At 43.8% G+C, this 26,656-nt stretch overlaps 1 protein-coding gene across 1 annotated transcript; it reads right to left on the bottom strand.

Annotated features, from left to right (window-relative positions):
- Positions 1–3,799: 3,799 nt before the first annotated feature.
- Positions 3,800–23,062, bottom strand: rbl1 (retinoblastoma-like 1 (p107)). The gene is made up of 22 exons (XM_080000188.1): positions 22,866–23,062; positions 20,788–20,921; positions 20,260–20,463; positions 20,119–20,183; positions 18,473–18,601; positions 17,825–17,982; positions 17,548–17,612; positions 15,009–15,171; positions 14,273–14,439; positions 14,065–14,177; positions 13,512–13,615; positions 13,066–13,203; positions 12,577–12,741; positions 12,084–12,225; positions 11,203–11,499; positions 9,525–9,715; positions 8,448–8,624; positions 7,843–7,914; positions 6,037–6,124; positions 5,494–5,642; positions 4,803–4,970; positions 3,800–4,197 (listed from the first exon to the last, which is right to left on the bottom strand). The coding sequence occupies exons 1-22, from the start codon at positions 23,025–23,027 to the stop codon at positions 4,000–4,002; spliced, it is 3,249 nt and encodes a 1,082-aa protein (XP_079856314.1). The 5' UTR covers positions 23,028–23,062; the 3' UTR covers positions 3,800–3,999.
- Between the last annotated feature and the right edge of the window lie 3,594 nt (positions 23,063–26,656).

The following is a 26,656-nucleotide window of genomic DNA, read 5'->3' as shown; positions in this document are numbered from 1 at the left end:
GTAGGTCCCAGTGTGAGCTCATGACGATGAGGCCACGCCCACCTCCATCTCCTGAAGGATGGAAAGAAACACAACTCACATATCATTTGTGTTTACAATTTTATAACCATGCAATAGTCATATAATTACCATATTTAACCATTTTCTATTTTGATTTATCTCGTTGAGATTCCACTCCAGTCCAATAGCAGCTGTCAAGGGAGGCGGGGCATATGAGGCATCAGGTGAAGGGTGAGTTGTTGAAGTTGATGTGTTGAAGCAGCGTAAGGATCTGAGCCACTTTGACAAGGAGCACATTGTGATGCTGGACGACTGGGTCAGAGCATCTCCACAAGCACAGGTCTTGTGGCTGTTCCCGCTCTGCAGTGGTTACTACCAAAAGTGTCCAAGGAAGGACGAGCGCTGGACCGGTGACAGGGTCACGGGGCCCAAGGCTCATGATGCACGTGGGGAGTGAAGTCTAGTCCGTCTGGTTCGATGCCACAGTAGAACTACTGCAGCACAAAGTGTTGAAACAGTGAATGTTGCTGTGATAGAAAGGTGTAGAACACACAGTGCATGGCAGCTTGCTGCGTATGGGAGCTCACAGTGTCCACGCTGACCCCTGTCCACCCCTGAAAGCACCTACAATGGACACATGAGCATCACAACTGGAACATGGAGCAATGGAAGAAGGTGGAGGTCTGATGAATCACCTTTTCTTCTACATCATGTGGATGGGTGGGGTTAGGGTCTGATCCCATGGAGCATCTGTGGGATGTGCTGGAACAACAAGCTTGATCCATGAGGGCTCCACCTCCGCCCTGCAGGACTTAAAGGGTCTGCTGCTAATGTCTTGGTCCAGACACCACAGAACCCCTTCAGAGTCTGATGGAGTCCACACCTCCACCTCACAGCTGTTTTGGGGACATGAGGGGGAACTATACAGTACACACACACACACACACACATATATATATATATATATATATATATATATATATATATATATATATATATATATATATATATATATATACACACACAGATTTTCTATACTGTGCATATGTAGAATACATACATATCTGTCTGTGTGTATACCTGCATACATATAATATGCATGCCAATATATGCATGTTTATATATATATATATATATATATATATACACACATGTATGGCATAAGTAGAAATATAAAAACCACAAAAATAAATCAACATTAATGGGATAAATCCCTTTTTATCGCCTACACATCTTGATAATAAAGCCTGAGTAACAGCCCAGTGACCTTGCTGCTCGTCATGATTCCATCTCAGACTGAAGCAGAAGATAAAACCCGATGAAACCTGATCAGCACATCAACATGAGCCTCCACCCGGGAGGACGAAGGACGGAGGGATGGAGGCTGAAGATAGACCACGGATCTGGGTCAGAAAACACCGGAATATAAAGCTGCATCCGAGAGCGAGCTCCACATCAAATCATATTTGAAATCATCTGGAATCATGGTTGATAATCGGATGTTTCACACATGGTGGTGTTTGTTCTCTTACCGGTGCTGGTGCTCTGGTGGAGTGCAGGATGCAGAGATGGAGGCTGTTGCGAGGGAGAGATGAGAGGGGGATGGAGGGAGGGGTGGAGGGGGTTAGAGAGGGATGAGAGGGGGATGAAGGGAGGGGTGAGAGGGGGGTGGAGGGCGGCATGCGCAGCTAGAGCCGTGGTGTCAGGGGTGGTGTCTGCATCCCCCCACCCCCCTGGTGACTGGAGGGGTTAAAGGAATGTTCCACTAAAAAGCAGCTTCGACACTAAACAGATGGAGATATAAGACTATATCAATATAATATATTAATAGATATATCAATATATGTATTATATTTATATATTCTATACAAACAGATAGCAGCCTTTAAGAAGGCAATTAGAATAACACATTGAAAAAAAATCGAAATACAATGAACATAAAAATATAGAAAAAAAATATGCAATACATCTTAAAGATTAGCAATATACATCAACATAAATGAAATGAAAAACATGTATATTTATTACATAAATATTTAAAAAATAAATGGAAGCCTAAAATTCAACAAAAAGCAAGAAATAGCAAATGTATAAAATACACATTAAACAAGACAAACATATTTGGAATACCTTATAATTAACTAGTAGAAGATTCAAGAGGTTATTTGTCACATACACTTACATACCTTCATACATATATGCAGTGAAATGTCATGACACCCGGTGATTACGCACAATAAGCTCGAAAAATACTCAAATGTGCGCAATGAACAATAATCAATAACAATAACCCAAATAAGTCTCGAAAATGAACCAGAAAAATAAACCTTAAAATAAACAATGATGAATTAATATTGGGCTGTTATTATTTATTTGTTTTTTGTTGGTGTTTTGGGAGGCGTGGCTGACAGGCTGCATGGAGCTCTGGCGCCACCCTGCGGCAGCACGCAGCCACTGCAGCAGGGAATCCAGGGGCTCGATGGAGGCAAACACTCAGTGAGACAGTGAAAGAGTGAGACAGGCCTTCATGTCCACAGAGCAACGTCGCACAAACACAACAGCTCAATGTGAACTTGAATTTATTTGTCGATTTCAGTCGGAGGCCGAGGAGTCTCCGAAAAAAAGACAGTATGAGAAGTGGAAGTGGGATGGAGGGTGAATTGACTAGTTGTCTACTCGTCTCCACGTTTCCATATCATATTTAGGAAGCAGCCGTGTATTAAAGGTGCAGTGTGTAGAATTGAGTGCCACCTAGTGGCGAGGTTGCAAACTCCAACCAACTGAACACCCCTCCCAAACATGGTGGTGCAACATGGCCGCCTCCGTCGAGCGTACTCCGTGTGGATAAAAACGGCTCCTTCTACGGTAACGAAAACACAACGATTCTTATGTTCATGGGGTTATATATTAATTAAAACATACTTGTGAATATTATATTCCATTTCTGACAAGTCTGTTCTGTAAACTCTACACACTGCACCTTTAAGGGATAATGTGCAGCCAGACGGTCATTACCACATTTTTATTTATTGTAAATTAATTCCCATGTTCCTCGCTGACCTTTTCCCCCAAAACTCAAATTGACACACAGATCGCAGACAAAAGGCAAGATTTATTTTACAACACAGTAACCAATTGGTTCATTTCGTCAATTTACAAAAATATGTATTATTTTTTTAAACATAATATCTGTCATAGAAAGGCATTATGACATGTTATCATCAATGACAAGAGTTTGGAGCTCAGAATTCCCCCCAAACGGCAAAAAACTAAACAACCCGAGTTTAAAACCAGGACCAAGCGGACGGAGCAGCGAGAGGAAGGTGGAAGGACATAAACGTGTAGATGCTACACGTGGAGCCTGACGGAGGATCAAACCAACCCATCGGAAGTTAAACCGACAAAGTCATTCATCAGCATCGCATTTAAATTAAATAGTTTACGTTCAGGTTGGGAACCCCAGACTATGACGTCACATTCCTTTTATTGTATTTTCATATTGTTCAACGGATTCATATTTAAATACAACAACCATGAGTTGACATCATCAAAAACGTGTTAAAATAAGGAATTCCTGGAATTTGGTATTATTAAAATATTCTTCTTTGGGGAAAAAAAAAAGAATCAAAACTTGAATCAACCCATTTTGTAATAATTTAGTATATAATATAATAATCCATGACATCATGTAATAACCTGTTATTTAATAAAATACGTTATTACATTACACCTATTATATAATATAATAAGTTACTGCATAATGTAATACCCAATTATATTATATAATTTATTACAATATTCATGACACCTATTGTATTATATAATAAGTTATTAGCCATTGTATGATAAGTTATGATATGATGTCATAACTTTAGTAATAACCCGTTACATAACAAGTGCTGGCGGCCATGTTTCCATGTAGAAGTGAGCTTCAAACCTCGACTCAACCGTCTTCCTCTAAATTCACTTGAGACGTCTTTCTTCTCAGAGCCGTCTCCCTCACAGGCCCTGTCTCTCCGACACCACGTCCTGCAGCCTCTTCAGCAGGACGTCGGGGCCCCCGCCCGGCGGACACGCCCTCTTGCTGGGCGACTCGCAGGACGCCGCCATCATCACGTCGCCCTCCATGGTGAAGGCCCTCTTGCGGCTCACGCTGCCGCTGCCCAGACGGATCATCTGGTTGATGTCAGACAGGTCCTGGGGGGGAGGGGGGTCAACAACCACTCCTCCTGCTTTCATCATGCTAATGCTAACGCTAGCTGGCGGCGCCACCACTCATCTCACATCGATAACAGTCAATACTTTAGGGTTTTATCCAATGAGTTATGACAGTAAATATTTTGTTTTTGTATTTGATATATTTCACTACGTTGTCATGACAGTTTTCCTCAGTGGAGGCTGTTGAACTGGTAGTGAGTCTTATTGAGTGTGCGTCATGAGCAGACAGACATGTCATTATCACTACATAAGGGCCGGCTGGTTATTGTTAATCAATCTTTATTAATCAATCTTCTGTTCACGTCACATCCACGTGACTAATGACCGATGATCTTAGAAAGGACGATCAGCAAATCACAGCCATCCCAAAATACTCATACCGGTCAATCAATATATTGGGATATTTCATTTTTGTTAATATGGCCCAGCACAAGACATGAAAGGTGTGTGTGCAGTGTGTGCAGTGTGTGTGTGTGTATGCAGTGTGTGCAGTGTGTGTGTGTGTGCAGTCTGTGCAGTGTGTGTGTGTATGCAGTGTGTGTGTTTGTGCAGTGTGTGTGTATGCAGTGTGTGTGTGTGTGTACCTTGGCTGGGCTGCCGTTGATGCGGTAGGTGAGGGCGCTTGGCGTGAGGCCTCCTGAGGAGCTGCTCTTGTGGGGGGAGACATAGAGGGAGTGACGCTGCGAGACACGACGGGGCGAGAGAGGCTGCGCCCGCACCGTGGGGAAGGGGGAGAGGGGCGGGGCGTCAGCCTGAAACACACACACACACACACACACACACACACACACACACACACACACACACACACACACACACACACACACACACACACACACACACACACACACACACACACACACAGGTTTATAAACGTAGATTTGTTTTGGTGTGGGCGTGGCTAACTGCGTTACAACATGAGTCAAGTTGTAATTGTAAAATAAAAAATAAAATCATTTTAAAATGGAGTCGCTCATTTCCCCACATGAGGTGAGGGGTGAAGCTGCCCCTTCACTGGTGTTTTTATACAGGATGAATAAAGTATCTAGATATCCACCAACAAGTAATAAATAATAAACTGATCAATACATTGATAAATACATAGTGTGACATGAGACCTTGAAACATGGCCGCCAACTTAAATGTTTTTAGGAAGCACTTCAGTAAATTGTAAAGTAATCTAGTACAGATTAAAGTAATGCCATTTTCTGCACAAAAAAAAACATATTACACATTCTCCAGTATCCCCATTGTGTGTGTGTGTGTGTGTCTCACCCTGTTGCAGTGTGTTGTGTATCTGTGTGCGAAGCCCTCCATCTTCAGGACGTAGACTGAGTTGTAGAACTGGATGAGGTCACCACGCTCCTCCTCTCCTGATTGGTCGGAGTCCGTTTGCACCGCGCCCTGACTGGTCTTCTCTGCGGCTGAGGGGAGTGGACAAACTCTGATGAAGTGAAGGGGGCCGTGCGACATGACGGCACTCAGGGGCCCCGGCGTGGAAATGAGTACAGTATCTCTTCGACGACGGTGACTCGTTGTTGTCATGTTTGTTGCTCTTCTTCAGTTTAAGTTTTAAACAACGGAACAGAAGAAATGACTGTGGTTTCAGTGTAACTTTAACGTTCACATGACCACGATCACCGTGGCAACCCATGAGGTCATCCAACATCCCATCAACATGGGAGGGATTTATCATTTATGTTTATTGTAATTGTTTAATTTTCAAAGTGAAGACCTAACATGATGCAATTGATGTTTATATTTACTCTTTCACTGTGTTCACACACTGTATTTGTACGTGTGTGTGTGTGTCCTCACATTCTCCTCCAGATGCAGGGTCGACCTCCATGTTCTCATCAGATGCCTGATCTCTACAGATGTGTCGCAACAACACACTGCGGTACACCTGCGCACACACACACACACACACACACACACACACACACACACACACACACACACACACACACACACACACACCATGGGGAAACAGACAGACACCAAAAGCAATTTAATAATGATCAGCTCGTGAGTGTGTTTGGGTGTGTGTATGGATGCGTGCGTGTGTGTGTATGAGGGTGTTGTGTGTATGTATGAGTGTGTGTGTATGTGCACGTGTGTGTATGAGCACGTGTGTGTGTATGAGCGTGTGTGTGTGTGTGTGTGTGTGTATGAGTGTGTGTGAGTGTGTGTGTGTGTGTATGAGCGTGTGTGTGTGTGTGTATGAGCGTGTGTGTGTGTGTGTGTATGAGCGTGTGTGTGTATATGAGCGTGTGTGTGTGTGTATGAGTGTGTGTGTATGAGCGTGTGTGCGTGTATGAGTGTGTGTATGAGCGTGTGTGTGTATATGAGCGTGTGTGTGTGTGTGTGTGTATGAGTGTGTGTGTATGAGCGTGTGTGCGTGTATGAGTGTGTGTGTATGAGCACGTGTGTGTGTATGAGCGTGTGTGTGTGTGTATGAGCGTGTGTGTGTGTGTGTATGAGCGTGTGTGTGTGTGTATGAGTGTGAGCGTGTGTGTATGAGCATGTGTGTATGAGCGTGTGTGTATGAGCGTGTGTGTATGAGCGTGTGTGTATGAGCGTGTGTGTATGAGCGTGTGTGTGTGTATGAGCGTGTGTGTGTGTATGAGCGTGTGTGTGTATGAGCGTGTGTGTGTGTATGAGCGTGTGTGTGTGTGTATGAGCGTGTGTGTGTGTATGAGCGTGTGTGTATGAGCGTGTGTGTGTGTATGAGCGTGTGTGTATGAGCGTGTGTGTATGAGCGTGTGTGTATGAGCGTGTGTGTGTGTGTATGAGCGTGTGTGTGTGTGTATGAGCGTGTGTGTATGAGCGTGTGTGTATGAGCGTGTGTGTGTGTGTATGAGCGTGTGTGTGTGTGTATGAGCGTGTGTGTGTGTGTATGAGCGTGTGTGTGTGTGTATGAGCGTGTGTGTGTGTATGAGCGTGTGTGTGCGTATGAGCGTGTGTGTGCGTATGAGCGTGTGTGTGCGTATGAGCGTGTGTGTGCGTATGAGCGTGTGTGTGCGTATGAGCGTGTGTGCGTATGAGCGTGTGTGTGTGTGTATGAGCGTGTGTGTGTATGAGCGTGTGTGTGTGTATGAGCGTGTGTGTGTGTATGAGCGTGTGTGTGTGTATGAGCGTGTGTGTGTATGAGTGTGTGTGTGTGTATGAGCGTGTGTGTGTGTGTATGAGCGTGTGTGTGTGTATGAGCATGTGTGTGTGTGCATGAGAGTGTGTGTGTGTATGAGCGTGTGTGTGTATGAGCGTGTGTGTGTATGAGCGTGTGTGTGTATGAGCATGTGTGTGTGTATGAGCGTGTGTGTGTGTATGAGCGTGTGTGTATGAGCGTGTGTGTGTATGAGCGTGTGTGTGTATGAGCGTGTGTGTATGAGCGTGTGTGTATGAGCGTGTGTGTATGAGCGTGTGTGTATGAGCGTGTGTGTATGAGCGTGTGTGTATGTGTGTGTGTGTATGTGCGTGTGTATATGTGTATGTGCGTGTGCGTGTGTATGTGCGTGAGTGTGTGTATGTGTGTGAGTGTGTGTATGTGTGAGTGTGTGTATGTGTGAGTGTGTGTATGTGTGAGTGTGTGAGTGTGTGAGTGTGTGAGTGTGTGAGTCCTACGTGGCTCCTAGCTTGCGGCTGACTGCGGTAGCTCTTCATGATTTCCTGGAAGGTGTGCTCCTCCTTGGTGATCTGAGAGATGAGAGCTGCACTGATCATTTCAAAACATTTGACAAAGAGCTTCTTCAGAGTAAACACAGAAAAGAAAGAGAGAGAAAAAAGAACAAAAGAATGAACAAATGAGTGAAAAGACCAGAAAGAATAAAGAACAAAAGAAAGAATAAAGAACAAAAGAAAGAATAAAGAATGAGAAAAAAGGACAAAAATTGAAAGAATCAAACAGAAAAAGAAGGAAAATAAAGAAACATTCAACATTCAGAACGCGGCAGTGGATCTAGTGTGTGTGTGTATCTGTATGTGTGTACCTGTGTGTGTATCTGTATGTGTGTACCTGTGTGTGTATCTGTATGTAACTGTGTGTGTACCTGTGTGTGTGTGTACCACTGTGTGTGCCTGTGTGTGTGTACCTGTACCTGTGTGTGTGTGTGTGTGTGTACCTGTGTGTGTGTACCTGTACCTGTGTGTGTGTTTGTACCTGTGTACGTGTGTGTACCTGTGTACCTGTGTGTGTTTGTACCTGTGTACGTGTGTGTGTGTGTGTGTACCTTGGACATGATGTAGATGCTGCACAGCAGCAGCTGGTCCAGGTGTCTCTCCCTCATCATGTCGCTGCAGTGAACCAGAGAGAACTCGAAACACGTCCAGATCTTCCCACGCAGCTCAGACGAGATGTCCAGCTTGACACACAGGTCCCTGAGCCGCACGCTGGCCAGGTGGTAGACCTAGAACCACAGGTAGAACCACGTTATGCCATGGGCACACTACATGACGCCACTTCGCTGTACTTTTCACGAGGGTTAAAGGAACAAATTTGGAAGAGAATTTTAATTTTTTCTTTTAATTACACGATTCAAATGCTGAAATAACGTTTGATTGTGTATTTGTTTGATAAATAAATTATTGATTATAAATGTTTTGCCAACGTTAGTAAATCAATTCAGTTTGTTGCACAGTGAACCCACATCAGAGAGAAATCTTCCCGGTAACAGTGTGACCAGAGCAGCGTGTTCCACGGCGCCGCAGGCAGAGTGTTGGAACACCACCTCCGCTGACTCCACGGGCGTGGCATGAACGTGGAAATCAACCTCACCGCCCCCGCCCCCACCACCCATGGCATGTCCCCGAGTGCAGAGGTTCCCAATCGCCGGCTCGTGGACCGGGCCGGGCCACCAGCCTGTGATCTTTCTCCCGGAGTGCTCTGTTCCGCAGGGAGCAAGCAGCAGGAAACGGAGTAAATTAAATACATCCAGAGTTTTTCCGTCTGCCTCATTTGTAGAAAATATCGCTCCCATTATTATTATTATTATTATTATTTTTTTTTTTAAATTGGATTCTTGATCGCCGTAAAAAAATAATACAATTAGAATTTGAATCAGAAATATATTAAAAACCCGGAGAAGAAAAGTAAAATATGGTGGTGTGTTTTTGGCTGCTGCTCCGGTGCACAGTGTCGCTCCTTCTCGACTCCCCCCCCCCACACACCCTGTGTCTGCTCTCATTGGCCGTAGCACGTCCACGAGTGGAAACTAGAACCACAGGTCAGACCACATTACGACCCAGAACCACAGGTAGAACCACGAGCCGCCACGCCCCCCCGCCCGGGCGGAGCGGAAACTGCGTACCTTCCTGAAGAACAGCGCCAGCGAGCCCGTGCGTCGGGGCCGCGTGTTGCGTCCCTGCTGGGGGTCACAGGTCGTGGGGGCGGGGCGGCCCGGGGAGGCGGCCAGCAGCATCTGTGCTGTGATTGGCCCAGAGGAGTCACATGATCTGGGATTCACCTGGATCAACGTGACGGTGCCGTCGGTGTTCAAACCTGAGGGGACACACAAACCTTTTTCATTTCCTCAGCTCACTTTCCCAAGTTTGTTTGAACTTTATTCAGTTTGTATCACTCGCATCACGGTCCTGTTGTTGATCATCTTACTGAGCCAGGATTTAAATTACCCTCCGTGTCGAGAAGGGACGCTGGAGGTCAAGATACAGAGCTCTCGGCACAACATAGGAGAACACACACACACACACACACACACACACACACACACACACACACACACACACACACACACACACACACACACACACACACACACACACACACACACACACACACACACACACAATGTGTTTATTTGAGCCACAAATCTATTGTTTTGGATATTTTATGTTTTCGGTCTTTCATTTAATCCTTTTATTGTTTATCTACTTTTCATTATGTACAGTTGACTGTTAGGTTTATGGTCTATTTTACATATTTGTCCATATATTGCCCTTCTCCTTATATTTATTTATATATATATATATATATATATTTCTATTTTATTGCTTTTTGCCTACTGTTTTGATGTGAGCTGTCGAAACTATGCAACTTCCCTCCAGGGATGAATAAAGTCTCCATCTAAAAGAGTAAATAAAGTTCTGATAAATAACGAACAAAAGATGATCACTGAGCAACAAAAAAACTATAATAACCACTTCTATTAGTAGAGGCATACATTCAAACTCGCCGAAAAACCAATCCCTTTCCTGTTGACACAGGAAACCCAGATGGAACATGGAAGAGCATGGTGTGCTGCTGGAGCTCCTCCCTGTCCATCAGGAGGCGCTTCTTCCATGTGCAGGTCACACAGGGCGTGGTCTGAGGCTCCATTTAAATGTATTCATTGGTCAGAGGCTGTTGTCCAAAGTGCCTCACGTGAGGCTAGAAAGCATCCCAGCCGACAGGTGGTCACACAGGAGGTAGTCACACAGCTTCATTTCCTCATGTAATACGCCGCAGGGCGCAGTTCCACACATGACCTGTGGGGGCAGCACAGCGGGACAGGCAGGTCGCTGCACACTCTGAAGGAACTGCAACAACAGCAGAAAGTTCTGAAGAGAAGCTTGTACCGCTTGTCCCGAATCCCTCGCATTGACGGCGATATAAATATTCCTCCAGGACAGCGGGAGATGGATGCGATGTTACAAGTTGCCATGGAAACTGGTCTGACAGCGTTCTGTAGGGGAACGCAGGGAGACGCTGGGGAAACGGGGCGGGGCAGCCGCCATCCTCCAGATCTCTTCTTCTCTGGAAGATGTTGGGGTGATGGACACGGATTGGGGCGTGGTCGCCCCCTGGTGGATCTACGTTTTAATGCTCTCTGCACGCGCACCACGCAAGCAAGATGTGGACGACCATCAGGTATACTGGGGCTCGAAGGAACACTTCTATCCATCCCATGACCACATTGACATGGTTCTTCTTGAGGGTTGAGGGTGTAAAAGGTTAAATAAGTAGTAACTCATAAAAGACGTCACTCTCACCCTGTAGTGGGAAGTTGAGCTGCCGCCCGTTGGCCCCGTTGAGCGTCAGGACGGGCGTGGGGCTGGACGGCGTAACGATCTTCAGCGTTCCGCTGGTGGTGAACGTCAGCCGCTTGGTGGGTGACGACAGGGGGCTCATGGCGACCATCGCCCCCGGTGACGACAGGGGGCTCATGGCGACAGCCGCCCCCAGCGACGGCGCAGGGGCGGGGTCGTCGCCGAAGAGGCGACGCTTGGCGCTGCCCGCCGCGGGCGAGCTGTAGCGGTCGTGGACGGACAGGGGCGAGGGAGGAATGTCTGACAGGGAGAGAGAGAGTGTGAAGAAAATAAATATAGACAAGTTAAAGAGCAGGATGCTAACTATTACTACACAGCAGCTCAGTGGGGAACTTAAGTATATACACCATAAAAACTTAAGTATATACACTAACCAAAGTATAAACCAAAGTATAAACACTAAAGTATTTACACTAAAGTATTTACACTATATTCACAAACATCAAAAAATAACTCAAACAGCTCAGGAAGACACTTGTTATTTTATTGAAATGGAAATGAGAATAGAATACAAATATTATAACACGGGTTCATTTTGGCATTACATTCAATACTATTATAATATATAATACTATTATAATATACAATACTATTTAATACTTTTATTATATGATTATTATATATAATACAATTATAATATACAATACAATTCTAATATTATCATAATATATAATACGTGTGAAACATTTCAAACATTGGTTTACACACACACACACACACACACACACACACACACACACACACACACACACACACACACACACACACACACACACACACACACACACACACACACACACACACACACACACACACACACACACCTTTGCGTGCGCTGCCGACACCCGACCTGAACTCTCTGATGCGGGGGTGCAGGATGGGGGAGAGCGCCACCAGGGGGAGGTGGGAGGGAACAGCAACACCAGAACCAGCACCACCCGTGTCCAAACTGGTGGAGAAATTCACCTGGAGAGAGAGGGGGAGACAGGGGTAAGGAGGACGTGAGAGAGAGAGACAGAAGCAAGGAGGACGTGAGAGACAGGAGCAAGGAGGACGTGAGAGAGACAGACAGCTTTTACTTGTGGTTGTAATTCAGTTTCTTCATTAAATTAGTTCCTTTGAGTATTTAAAAATGTTATTTTCTGTGAATGTCTTTGTTCTACTGTGTGTGTGTATACATACTATATTTGTATGTGTATACATATTATATTTGTATTTGTGTGTGTACACATACTATATTTGTATGTGTACACACTTCACAGAGTGACTCCGCCCCGAGCGGCCCAATAGGAGTGCGTGCACGGCGACGGCGCTGACCTCCTCCACGGTGGGCACGGCTCCGCCCACCACCTGCAGGGCGCTCCACAGGGCGGAGTCCCTCCTCCAAGCTCCGCTCTCCAGGACTTGCTCCTCGATGGAGTTGAGGTGCTTCACCATGTCCCTGGAGAGACCTTCCTCCGAGCGGATGAACACCTCGATCACCTGCACACACACACACACACACACACACACACACACACACACACACACACACACACACACACACACACACACACACACACACACACACACACACACACACACACACACACACACACACACACACACAAAACTTTACATACTGGATTCTGATTGGTCGATAGCAGCAACCAGCGCTCAGTAATTTCTGAATAACGACTGTTGTCAGTCACGACAACCACTTCTCCTTGTTTCACAGTGATACACTGAACAAAGGCAGTGGGCGTCGGGGGTTAATTTGTGATCATGATGGGCTGGCTGTACATTATCTCTTTTAGTGTGTGCGACCTTGAAGAAGTAGAAGGGCGGCAGGTCGAACACCGGCAGGATCCAGGGGAAGGTTCTCTGGGAGCTGTAGGAGAACAGCACCACCTCCAGGCAGCAGGCCATGAGGGAGGAGTGGAACATGTCCTGCTCCAGGAGGGCCTACACACACACACACACACACACACACAATTTTGCCATTAGAGCACATACGTCATATTTAAAGTGATGATCCAAAAGATTATGTTGATTTAAAAAATCTGATGTTTTCCCCATATTATAGAGACCCCAGGACCAGGACCTGGACTGTCGAACCCAGGACCAGAGAACCTAGGACCTGGACTATAGAACCCAGGACCAGAGAATCTAGGACCTGGACTAGGGACTGAGGACCAGAGGATCTTGACTAGGGAAGCTAGGACCAGAGAAGCGAGAACCCGGACTAGGGGCCTGGAGCAGGGCGGACGCACCGTCATGTCCTTGCCATGGAGCCGCTTGGTCTCCTGCACCATCACGTTCTCCAGAACCTTGTAGTAGAGGATCTCTGCCAGCTTCAGGCGGTTCTCCGCAAAGTCTGGAGACAGGGAGAGGGGGGGGGGGGGGGGAGAGAGAGGGAGAGAGGGAAAGAGGGAGGGAGAGAGAGAGGGAGGGAGAGAGAGAGGGAAGGAGTGAGAGAGAGAGGGAGAGGGGGAGTGAGTCAGAAAGAGTAATGGGGTGATAGAATGATAGAGAGAAGTCAAAGAAAGAAAGAAGTAATCTGATGGGCACACAAATCCATCAGTTGATCAACAGGTACACTGTATTTTAGTGTGTATGTATATGTGTGTGTGTGTGTAGAATAATTAGTAAATGGCTTGTTTTGAACACCAGCCAAAGAGCCGCTTTTCAACCTTCAAAACCGTCCTAGTCTGGCTCCGCCAGCGCCCCCTGGTGGAACACCTCTTTGCCCCACCCTTCTAGCTACAGCAGGAATGGTGGTCCTCACAACGGCTGAAATATAATGTGTGTGTGTGTGTGTGTTACCTATGTGGGACCCGGGCGTGTCCTCCGACTCTCTGGTGTAGTGTTCCTTGAAGGTCTGGCCCAGAGTTCGGACTCGGCTCAGGACCGACTCGCTGGGATCCTTAGAACACGACCTGTGGCAGGACGACAGCCACGTGGCACTGAGGCACAGCGAGGACGGGCGGCGCGGGGCGCGTGGTGCATTGTGGGTAGCGGGACGGGCACCCACCTGAAGATGGCGAGGAGCTGCTCGCTGGGGGCCGTGCGCAGGCCCCCCACCATGCTCTGCAGCCGGCTGACACTCTGCGTCGCCGCGGAGACCGGCGTCACCAGCCCGTCCTTCTCCTTCAGGTAGCCCCGCCCCGTGAGAGGGGTGGAGGGGGCGAGGGACACCGGCTGGAGAGAGAGACAGAGAGAGAGAGAGAGAGAGAGAGAGAGAGAGACAGAGAGACAAAGAGAGAGAGAGACAGACAGAGAGAGAGGCAGACAGAGAGAGAGAGAGAGAGAGAGAGAGAGAGAGAGAGAGAGAGAGAGAGACAGACAGACAGAGAGAGATAGACAGAGAGAGAGAGAGACACACAGAGACAGACAGACAGAGAGCGAGCGAGAGAGACAGACAGACAGACAGACAGAGAGAGACAGAGAGAGATAGACAGAGAGACAGACAGACAGAGAGAGGGCGACAGAGAGAGATAGAGAGACCGAGAGAGAGAGAGAGAGACGGGGGTTGGTCTGTTAAACTTTGACTTTGTGAGACCGCTTCCATTGACTAGATAGAATAGGTTGATAGAACGACAGATAACACGACTGATACAGACACAGACAGACGGATAGACAGTTAAAACAACAGACAGAATGATAGACAGGCAGACAGGTGGAAATACTACATATAGACAGAGAATGCCCAAACGACAGACAGAACAACAGACATAGATGGATAGAGAGAGTTGGACAGGCAGACAGACCTTCTCTGCGGTGTTCAGAAGGGGGCTCTGGACCCCGGCGCTGGGCTCTGGGAGCTTCCGTGGCGTTCCGATCTCCTCGTCAGCGTCGGCTCCGAGGAAAACACGCTCGTCAAAGTCCCCGACGGTCAGAACAAACTCCTCATACTCCCTGTTGACGGCCTTACTGGGACACACACACACACACACACACACACACACACACACACACACACACACACACACACACACACACACACACACACACACACACACACACACACACACACACACACACACACACACACACACACACACACACACTTTTTTGATGGGTTATTGTAAACGTGGAGGTTTATTTAAGTTCATTTTTAGGTTGACTGTATACTGCCAGATTTTTTTTATTGGCATTTATTTTATTGTTTATTGTCAATTTTTAGGTTTATTTCCAAATACTTTCTAGTAAATTGGCTCATTTCATATTGCTTCTTTTTTTATATACAACATACTTCTTCCTGGGATATCCATCCACCCATCGATCCATCTATATATACATCCATCCATCCATCATTCAATCCATGTTTCTATATATATATATCCATGTATGTATCCATCCATCCATGCATCTATCCATCTATATATTTGTGTATGTATGTACAGTATGTATCATCCATCCATGTATGTATGCATCCATATATCTATCTATATATCCATCCATCAATCCATGTATCCATCTACAGTATATATCCATGTATGTATCCATCCATCCATGTATCCATCCACCTATATATTCATGTATGTACAGTATGTATCATCCATCCATCCATGCATGCATGGATGATCCATCCATCCGTGTATGTACGTTTCGACTCATCCATCCATATATCCATCCATCCATGTATGTTTGTTTCTATTCGTCCATCCATAAATCCATGTATCTATCCATCCATCCACCCGTATACACCACTCACAAAGAGTTTGGGATATTTGGCTTTTGGCTGAAATTTATGGAAAATGTAAAAAGTTGACGCTCCAGTGATATGATATGATGAAAGTAGAGCATTTAAGTAGAAGATACAATGGTGATTTCCTCATCTCAAACTATGTACTGAAACAAAAGCCAACAACAGTGGTGGGTTTACCACAACAACAAATGTCAACGTCTCAATAAGCATCAGTTACAGCTTGACAAGGACGTCTCAAGCTGTTCACAAGTCGACTTATTGTCTGCTGAGGCCTGGCCCCCCACTCTTCTTGAAGAGTGGGGGGCCAGGCCAGGTTGTGTACCCCACAACCTCAGTTCATTGAGGTTGTGGGGTACAGAGTTAGGAGCCTCTACACAGCCACTCAGCTGGTCCCATAGGTTTTCTATGGGATTCAGGTCTGGAGAAAGTGCAGGCCACTCCATTTAAGGTGCCCCAGTCTCCAGCAGCCGTTCCCTAATGATGCCTCCTCCATGAGCTGGAGCGTTGTCGTCCATGAAGATGAAATGAAGCCTGTGTTGTTCATGCAGGGGCACAATGGCTGGATGAATGATGTCATTCAGGTAGTATGGGCTTGTCACTGTACCATTCACAAAGTGTAGGGCAGTTCTGTATTGACCAGACACACCTGCCCACACTGTAACACCACCACCACCAAAGGCTGGTCTGGTGACAGTGGCTGATGCGTAGCGCTCTCCTTGACGTCTCCATCATTTCTACTCCACGTGAATCCACTTTCATCAGAGAACAGCACTGAGGCCCCTGGTCCCTCGTCCAGCGTCAACGCTCCCTGGCCCCTGCAAGACCATGATGCCTGTGCCTGGTGGTGTGGTCAGGTGCCCTTGCAGGTGGTCCAGCACGCAGACCACGCTGATGTCAACGGTTTCGAATGGTCTGACGTGACACTTGGTGCCTCTCACCTCCCTTAAATGTGCCTGGAGTTGAGTGGCATCATCATGCGGTTCCTCAGGGCACTGTTCACAATGAAGCGCTCATCAGTGTGGGATGTGGCCAAAGGACGTCCACTTCTACGTCTTTCTGTGACTCTTCCAGTCTCTGTATCTCTGTTGCAAGCTGCTGATGACACTCTGTGACACTCTAAGCTCAGTGGCCACTTCCCTCTGACAACATCCTGTTTGAAGCCTCGCCAGGCGAGGTGCTGTTGATCAGTTGTTGGTGTGGTCTTGGTCTCATGATGTCAACATGTGAACAGCATGATGAAGAGGACTGTTTAAATACCAACTCTAATTGAACCAGGACATTTATTGGTGGATTCATGGATCAAACATCTGTTGTGAATTTTGCCGTTCAGCTCCTTGTTAGAGAACAGCAAGTTGTGGAAAAGTACTGAAACATTGAACAGTTGGACATGTGCATTCAAAAGTTTAGAGAAGGTCAAATGAAGTTCACCTGTAAAGGTTATAGTGCATTTTAGGTTCATCCTGAAATTTCACCCGAAATGCCCAATACCCCAAACTTTTTGTGAGTAGTGTATGTACAGTGTGTATCCATCTATGAACACAATTGAGTAAGAGAGGGCAGAAAGACAGGGTTTGACCTCTGACCCCTGTCGGACTTACTTGTTGTCGATAAAGTTGTGAGGGTCCAGCAGCTCGGTCAGCAGCTCGCTGTTTCCCTTCAGGATCTGAGGAACAGAGCAGAGTATTTACTGCTGGATGCACTTTGAATGGTTGATACAGGTGTTTATTGGTATTGTTGGGGTTATTGTCATTTATTGGATTGTTTTTTTCCCCATTTCTAATGACTTACTACTGTATATATCCATGCATCTATCAGATTATTCAGAGGGGATCATTGGTAGAAAAGGAGGGATGGAGGAAGGTGGAGGGCGTGCACCTGCTTCCGGAACAGCCTGTGCACGTAGGGTCTGAAGTAGTGCTGCTTGATGCCTTTGGCCTCCACCACCAGGCCGTCGTGGAGCTCGCACAGACGCTCCAGGACGCAGGGAGGTCTTTCCGGAGGGGGGAGGGACTCCGGGTGGGGGGCAGGGAGACCTGGAGGGGGGAGTCGTGCTGTTATTGTGTAGAATTACGACCGTGACGTCGAAATTAGAGGATTCTCCGAAGATTCCCTGTGATCTGGACGATAACATCTTCTGTATTGTTCGGCAAGCAGGGCGCTCACGGTCACGACATTTTAGTTGACAATTAATTATCGTATGAATAATAATTGGTTATTCATACGATAATTCTTTTTTTGTCCACATTACACCGCTATAATAGTGGCATAAATTAAAACTAGTAACAAAATATGTTGCAGAACAGCCGTTTATTGGCATTGAACATGGGAAGGTGAAAGCTCCGGCGGGCGGTTCATTTCTACTCAACCCAACTCATAAAATCACACTAAATTCACCTTGTGTTTGAGACATTTAACATTGGTTTAAAATGACACACACACACACACACACACACACACACACACACACACACACACACACACACACACACACACACACACACACACACACACACACACACACACCTCTGAAGGAGGGGTTGATCAGATCCTTCCTGTTGGCACACAGCATGGCATTGCCAAACACCAGGTCCATGCAGCAGAGCAGCAGGTGGTAGGAGTTGACCAGGTCGTCCCCGATCATGCGGAAGTTACCTGGTGTGCACGCACACAATTGTTGAAAAAATATTTATATTAAAGACATACATTACAAATATTAACCCTTACAAAACACAATGTCGTTGTTGGTTTTCCCAGGTCGCTTCTTGGTACAAAAGAAAAAAAAGACAAAACGGTCATTGTGATCATGATTCTTCATTCATCTTGGGGAAGATAATTTTTTTATTGCACTTTGTAAATCAACAGAAAACAAACTGCCTTCACAATAATAATGTATTTTCTAAACCTATAAATAAGCAAACTCAAATGCACAAATCTTTGAATCAAAAGATCTTCTCAAATGATCTCACATCATCTTCTTACTGATATATATCGCTCACATTTTACCAAAAAAAACAAAAACAAAGAATGCCAACACATAAAAATTATTTATCCAGATTTCTTGAAAGTGGGTTCGGAGCCGGGTGAGCCGCAGTTGACTCCGGAGGGGCCCGCACCCCCCAGCGCACACTGCATTTGTTTACCGGGAGGATCTCCACCGCCCCAATATGGGGACCATGTTGAACCATATCACCCACAAAAATACAGGGAGAATTGTGAACCTGGCTGTGATATTCAAGTTAGAAATCGTGTGCTCATTTTAAGTGATTTTCGATTTTGAATTGTGACATACACCCCTGATATACACCGACCAGCCACAACATTAAAACCACAACATTAAAACCACAACATTAAAACCACCTGCCTAATTTGTGTAGGTCCCTCTCGGGCCGCCAAAACAGTTCTGACCTACCTAAAGAATGTTTAGGTAGGTGGTACGTATCAAAGTAACATCCACATGAACGCCAAGACCCAAGGTTTCCCAGCAGAACATTGTACAGAGCATCACACTGCATCCACCGGCTTGTTTTCTTCCCATAATGCATCCTGGTGCCATCTCTTCCCCAGGTGAACGATGCACACGTACCCACCTTCCACATGATGTGATTCATCAGACCTCCACCTTCTTCCATTGCTCCATGGTCCGGTTGTGATGCTGACATGTCCATTGTAGGTGCTTTCAGGGGTGGACAGGGGTCAGCATGGACACTGTGAGCTCCCATATGCACTGTGTGTTCTACACCTTTCTATCACAGCAACATTCACTGTTTCAACACTTTGTGCTACAATAGTTCTTCTGTGGCATCGAACCAGACGGACTAGACTTCACTCCCCACGTGCATCAATGAGCCTTGGGCCCCGTGACCTGTCACCAGTTCACCGGTCGTCCTTCCTTGGAGCACTAATATATATATATATATATATATATATATATATATATATATCCATCCTACCCCTTGACAGGTGCCAATGGAACCAGATGATCCATGTTATTCACTTCACCTGTCACTGGTTCTAATGTTGTGGCTGATCGGTGTATGTATAGCCCTTGGTGTAAACAGCCGCTACTCCTCTGGCTTCTCATAATTAGATTTGATCAAGGACCCTGATCGTCTGATGATGAGTGCTGCTATGGCAACTGCTATGCATTTGACTGGCCATGTGTGCGTTACCTTTGGTGTAGACGAACAGGGTCCAGCAGAACTTGAAGACGTCACTGATGTGGCAGGGAAGGCGCCTGGTGAGACAGGTCAGAATCAGAGGCCGAGGCCCCAAAGCATCCACTCTATCGGTCAATTGTGACAAGCGCGAACCTGTGCTTCCTGCTGCGAGGCTGCCTGGGCGGCTCGGCTCCCTGGGGGTTCTGAAACATGTCCATGAAGATGGGCTCGAACTTGCGGAAGATCACGGCCGAGACCTCAAAGTTGCGCTCCAGACGATCCATGCGCAGCCGGAAGTCTTGCGGCAGGTTGGACATCTCTGCCCACTTCCTCATCTTGGAGAAGAACTGGATGAGGCTGCATGCAAGTACAACAACAACACGGATCAGCACCTTCCGGCGTTGTCAAATGGAGGCAGTGGAACCTCGAGCTGTCGCAGTTATTATGTGAAGGATCATTTTGTGAAAATGTTGGATCGTCCAATCACATGTTTCCATTCAAAAGACGTGGGAATTTGAGCCAATGTCAGAAATGTTGAAATAAATACAACGTTTTCATCAGCTGAGTTGAGGAACAGCCTGTTACCGCCTGTTAAGACCAAATGTTTATGTTCCGATATTCATGGCTTTTGGATGGAGGTGGATGTGTAATATTGGATGTGTGGGTGGATGTGCGACAGACCTGAGTTTGGAGGTTCTCAGGATCCTGGTGAGGGAGACGCAGTTCCCCTCCATCAGACCTTTCCCCACTGTGGGAGTGGAGCCCTTCCTGCAAGCAGCATACAGGGAGCAGGCCAGCCAGTGGATCACCTCCCCCTGCAGGGCCACCACAACAGCATTACCTCACTGGAACAGCCGTATCCCACGGTAACGGCATTAACAGGAAGCACACCCAAAGAACAGCCTTCACTCACAAGCACAACATCACTGCACCAAAACAGCATGACGTCATACCACCATAACAGCATGACGTCATACCACCATAACAGCATAACAACACACCACCATAACAGCATGACCTCACACCACTACAACAGCATGACCTCACACCACCATAACAGCATGACCTCATACCACAACAGCAGCATGACTTCATACCACAACAGCAGCATGACCTCATACCACAACAGCAGCATGACCCCATACCACAACAACAGCATGAAGTCATAGCACAAGAAAAGCAAAGTATAAAATCCTTACCACACACACAAACCAGCTAAATCATACTGGATCCATTAAATACAAGGATTTATTTCCTGTCAATAGGATGTAGTGATGGTTCAATATGGTTTCTCATATTTCTGTGACACTGTCCCTTTAAGAAAGAGAATATTTCCGTTTAGACAACTCTCCATTCTAAATGGGTGATTAAGAAACAATGGTGTAAAATGTATAAATCCATTGAGCACGGGTCTAGGAAGGACTCTAGGATTTATTTAACATCTATTTGAGTTAATAAGCATATAAAAAATGTTAAACAGTATTTCCCTGCATATACAGGGCAAGACTTTCTAATTTTGTGGTAATTACCTGTCAGGGAGAACCACTTAGACTGCAATTTTCCAATCAGTGCTGTTGTTTCCATGTGTGTTGACTATTACCATAAGAAAACCCTTGTTGACAAACCCTGTCAATTAACTCCTCTGGATCCTGATCTCATCATCATTCACATAGTGAGGTCAGCAGATGACCCAAGTGCATATCAGGCGATGCCATGTCACTAAATAATAATAATACAGTGTAAGACTGAATGTGTTGGCTCTTCAGTCCTTGTTAAAAAAATGGGCCTTGTTAAATCATTTGTATTTCATTCAATAAAGTAGATAGTAACTAGATTATAATAATTTTGAACTAGATGATAATATTAACTGTTATTGGAACAGTATTTCCTGTAGCTCTTGGCAATGGGAAAGGTGTCAATCTCCTACTTTTAGCAGGTTGACACGGGTTTAAAAAACTAAGACCTCATCAATTCAAATGCAATACCTCTTTAAGAACTGTCATTAAAATGAGTTTAATGTGCCGCCAAATTCTGGAATTTGTTCAATTATTATCTACATTTCCAGACGTTTCTTACAAGATTTTCCCCACCCTGACATCTCATGGCCCCCTATGTTTGGTTCAATTTTCACATTTTCTATTGGCATGTTAGGTCATTAAGCCGGGTTAAAATATGGGCTTTTAGTCCATTTGTTCTTTTGTCCATAAAATTTCAGAAAATGCTGAAACATGTCACTGTTTCCCAAAGCCCAAGGCGACGTCCACAATTGTCTTGATTTGTCCACAAATCGAAAGATATTCAGTTTAGTGTCACATAGGACGAAAGAAAGTAGAAAATGTTCACATTTAAGAAGCTGGAATCTGAGACTTTGGAGATAGGGAACATGGACAATAATATTATAAATATAAATTGTAAGAGTGCCAATGAATATGTACATTCATTTAAATCAGTTTAGCTGGTAAGTGTAAGGTCGGAGTACTCATTTTATAAAATGAAGTTTGATTAACATGGATATTTAATTTGTATTTAAAATGTATAGTGGTCCGAGTTATTGCACTTTGAAAACGAGGTCGTGTCACTTGTAGACGGTCCCTAACAAGCACCAGACCAGCGGCTCTCAGCGCTGCCGCTGTCCGTGAAGCAGCAGCTCATTCCGGGGGAAACGAAGCGACGACTCTACTCCGGGTCACGGTCACGGACGGGCCGACGAATATCCGTCCAATACCGGGACAGCAAACGAACTCTCCCCGGGTTCCTACCTCCAGGGTGAAGGTGTTCCACATGGCGGTGAAGCTCTCCAGGGCTTCGCTCGCCGTCTCCTGGTCCATGTTCAGCTCGCGGCACAGGGCTTCCAGGCTCCTCCGCACCGAGCTCTCGTCCATCCTCCCCGGGTCGGACTCCGGCGACTCGTCTCCCCGCATCGCCCCCCGTTAACTCTGCGTTACAGAAGCCGCGTTTCGAACGGCGGTTTGCGGCTCGGCGGCTACGGATGAAGCCCTGGGAGAGCCCCGCGTCTGGACGCTAACAACCACTTCCGCGTCGACTCCCACAATGCAGCGCGTTGGCGCCAAAACCGCTCCGGCCGCGACCAATCACAGTCGAGTAAACAAAGGGAAGGATGCGGCGTTCGAGTCCCGGTGAATGGCGAGCTGTTTCAGCTGACAGACAGACAGACAGACAGACGGACGGACGGACGGACAGACAGACAGACAGACAGACAGACAGACAGACAGACAGACAGACAGACAGACAGACAGACAGACAGACAGACAGACAGACGGACGGACGGACAGACAGACAGACTTAAACATAGATTAATAGATGGATAAAGAAAAAATATTAACAATGCACCAGTAAACCTATATATGAACAAGTGTGGAAGTGTGTGTGTGTATAAAAAAAAAATATATATATATATACACACACACACACACACACATATATATATATATATATATATATATATATATATATATATATATATATATATATATATATATATAATATATATATATATATATATATATATATATATATATATATATATATATATATAAGCACCGTGGATGTGTATGGAATAGTGAGGGTGCCACAATGATAAATAAATGAATCAAATAATAAATAAATAGATGTAGAAGTATAAAGAGGAATAAAATAATACATTTATTATTGTGGCTATATTAAGAGGAATACAATAATTAAAGAAAGAATGTGGAAATATATAGAGGAAAAACAGAATAAATAAAATAATAAATACATCAATAAATACATTTAATAAAATATATGGAAATATATAAATATGTTTATTTGGAAATAAATGTGAAAACAAATAAAGAATAAATAAATAAATATATTTTTTATTCCCCTTTATAGGTCCACATTAATTAATTTATTATTTAATTTAGCCTTTTATTCCTCTTTATATTTCTGCGTATATTTATTTATTATTTTATTCATATATTGTCTTCTATATTGTTTTCTTGCACCATTTGTATATAATACAAATGGTGCAAGAAGAAACATTGGTTTAACTCAGGTTAACAGTGGTTGAAGCTGTTATTAATATCCACAAGTCAAAAAACTGTTAATGCCGTTTTCATCACATTATCTTTTCACTAGTTTGAATATGCCATTTATTTCATAGCAGCGATTTCATCAAAACTAATTTTAAATTAATTTAATCTACTTTAATTACTAATCGTTGATATCAGAAATTCAAATCTTAATATGAGGACTGAAATTCTGTCACAGTTTTACAACCTTTTCCCCATTCATCCAGTGGGAGATGGAATTCTAAGTAGTGAAAATGGCTTTTGTAAATATTAAATATAAAATATTTCATGTTATATCTTGCGGTAGATTACATTTCACTGCATATATGTATGAAAGTATGGATATGTATGTGACAAATAAAAAATCTTGAATCTTGAATCTAGATGGTCAGCCCAGGACACACAGCGTGATGGAAAGCGTTAGAAGCAGGAGTTTCCCACATGACCTGAACGCAGCAGAAGTGCCGCCTCCAGCTGATTGGGTCACGTGGTCTCTTCTTCGAGAAACTGTTTATAATAATAACAATTATAATAATAATTATAATAATAACAATAATAATAATTATAATAATAACAATTATAATAATAATTATAATAATAACAATAATAATAATTATAATAATAACAATTATAATAATAATTATAATAATAACAATAATAATAATTATAATAATAATTATAATAATAACAATAATAATAATTATAATAATAACAATTATAATAATAATTATAATAATAACAATAATAATAATTATAATAATAACAATTATAATAATAATTATAATAATAACAATAATAATAATTATAATAATAATTATAATAATAATTATAATAATAACAATAATAATAATTATAATAATAATTATAATAATAATTATAATAATAATTATAATAATAACAATAATAATAATTATAATAATAATGATAATAATAACTATAATAATAACAATAATAATAATTATAATAATAATGATAATAATAACAATAATGGTAAAAGTAAGGGAAATGTTTTGTTGAAAATAAATAAACAGAATAAATTGAAGTATAAAAATATAAAATCCAATATCTTATTGGCATCTACATGACAATATCATTATTTTTCATACCGTGTGTCTGTGCATTTTTACTAGACGTTAGTATCGTAGTTCTTTCATTTTATTCTTATAAAGATTCTGATTCTGAAACAGAAAGGTAATACGATGAGGGCCAAGGTTAAAAGAAGATAAACACATTGACCGAAGAAAAGCCATTTAGCACACGGGCTGCAGAGGCAGGAAGACCACACAGTACTGCAGTAATACCGTATTTATTAATACAGTTATACAGTATTTAGTAATACAATTATACAGTATTTATTAAAATTGTTATACAGTATTTGTTAATACAGTATTTATTACTACAGTTATACAGTATTTATTAATGCAGTATTTATTACTACAGTTATACAGTATTTATGAATACAGCTAAACAGTATTGATTAATACAGTTAAACAGTATTTATGAATACAGCGAAACGGTATTAATTAATACAGTTAAACAGTATTTATGAATACAACTAAACAGTATTAATTAATACAGTTAAACAGTATTTATGAATACAGCTAAACAGTATTAATTAATACAGTTAAACAGTATGTATTAATACAGTTAAACAGTATGTATTAATACAGTTAAACAGTATGTATTAATACAGTTAAACAGTATGTATTAATACAGCTAAACAGTATTAATTAATACAGTTAAACAGTATGTATTAATACAGTTAAACAGTATGTATTAATACAGTTAAACAGTATGTATTAATACAGCTAAACAGTATTAATTAATACAGTTATACGGTATTTATTATGCCGTTGTGGTAGAGGAGGTCATGCTATTTTAGAGAGTATTACAAGCACCCACACCAAGTCATTAGTACAAATACACAAAAACAGGAATCACGCTGTCAAAGAAGCGTCCTCCTGGTTTAAAGGGACCCATCATGAAGACGTTTCTTTTCACTGCTTGTGCACGTCCATCTGGCTGTGGAACGACCAGCACACACGCTGTGAAGCAGGACGACGCAGGCGGTTTGTTGTGAGCTGCCTGTTTCAGGAAACGTGGTGAAACGAGCCCTTCACATTTGCAATCCCTTCCTACGTCACGTGGGGCCCCATCTGAGTAACTCCACCCACTCGGCTGGATGAGAACAAGCGCCGCTGGGAACTGCTCTGTTGGCAGCAGAGACCAGCACAAATCTTGTAAAAGAGGAATTAACCAACTGCCCATGAAGAAACAGCAGACGATGGAAATGTAAGTATTTAAAAAATAATTCTGCTTTGTTTCTTCTCAAAATATAAAGTATGTGGTAGATAGACTGCAGGTCCGCTGTGTTCCTCCAAACAAGACCAATAAAAGTACTGTGTTTTTATTGTGGATGTATTTATTTATCTTGTGATATTTGCTGACGTTGACAGGAAACAAACAATCCCCGCGTGCGATGTGTCCCACAAACATGA

This window comes from Zeus faber, assembly GCF_960531495.2.
Source record: "Zeus faber genome assembly, chromosome: 5".
In the NCBI taxonomy this organism is placed as follows: domain Eukaryota; kingdom Metazoa; phylum Chordata; class Actinopteri; order Zeiformes; family Zeidae; genus Zeus; species Zeus faber.
The sequence above is the reverse complement of the archived record's forward strand: the minus strand, read 5'-3'. Positions and strand labels throughout refer to the sequence as shown.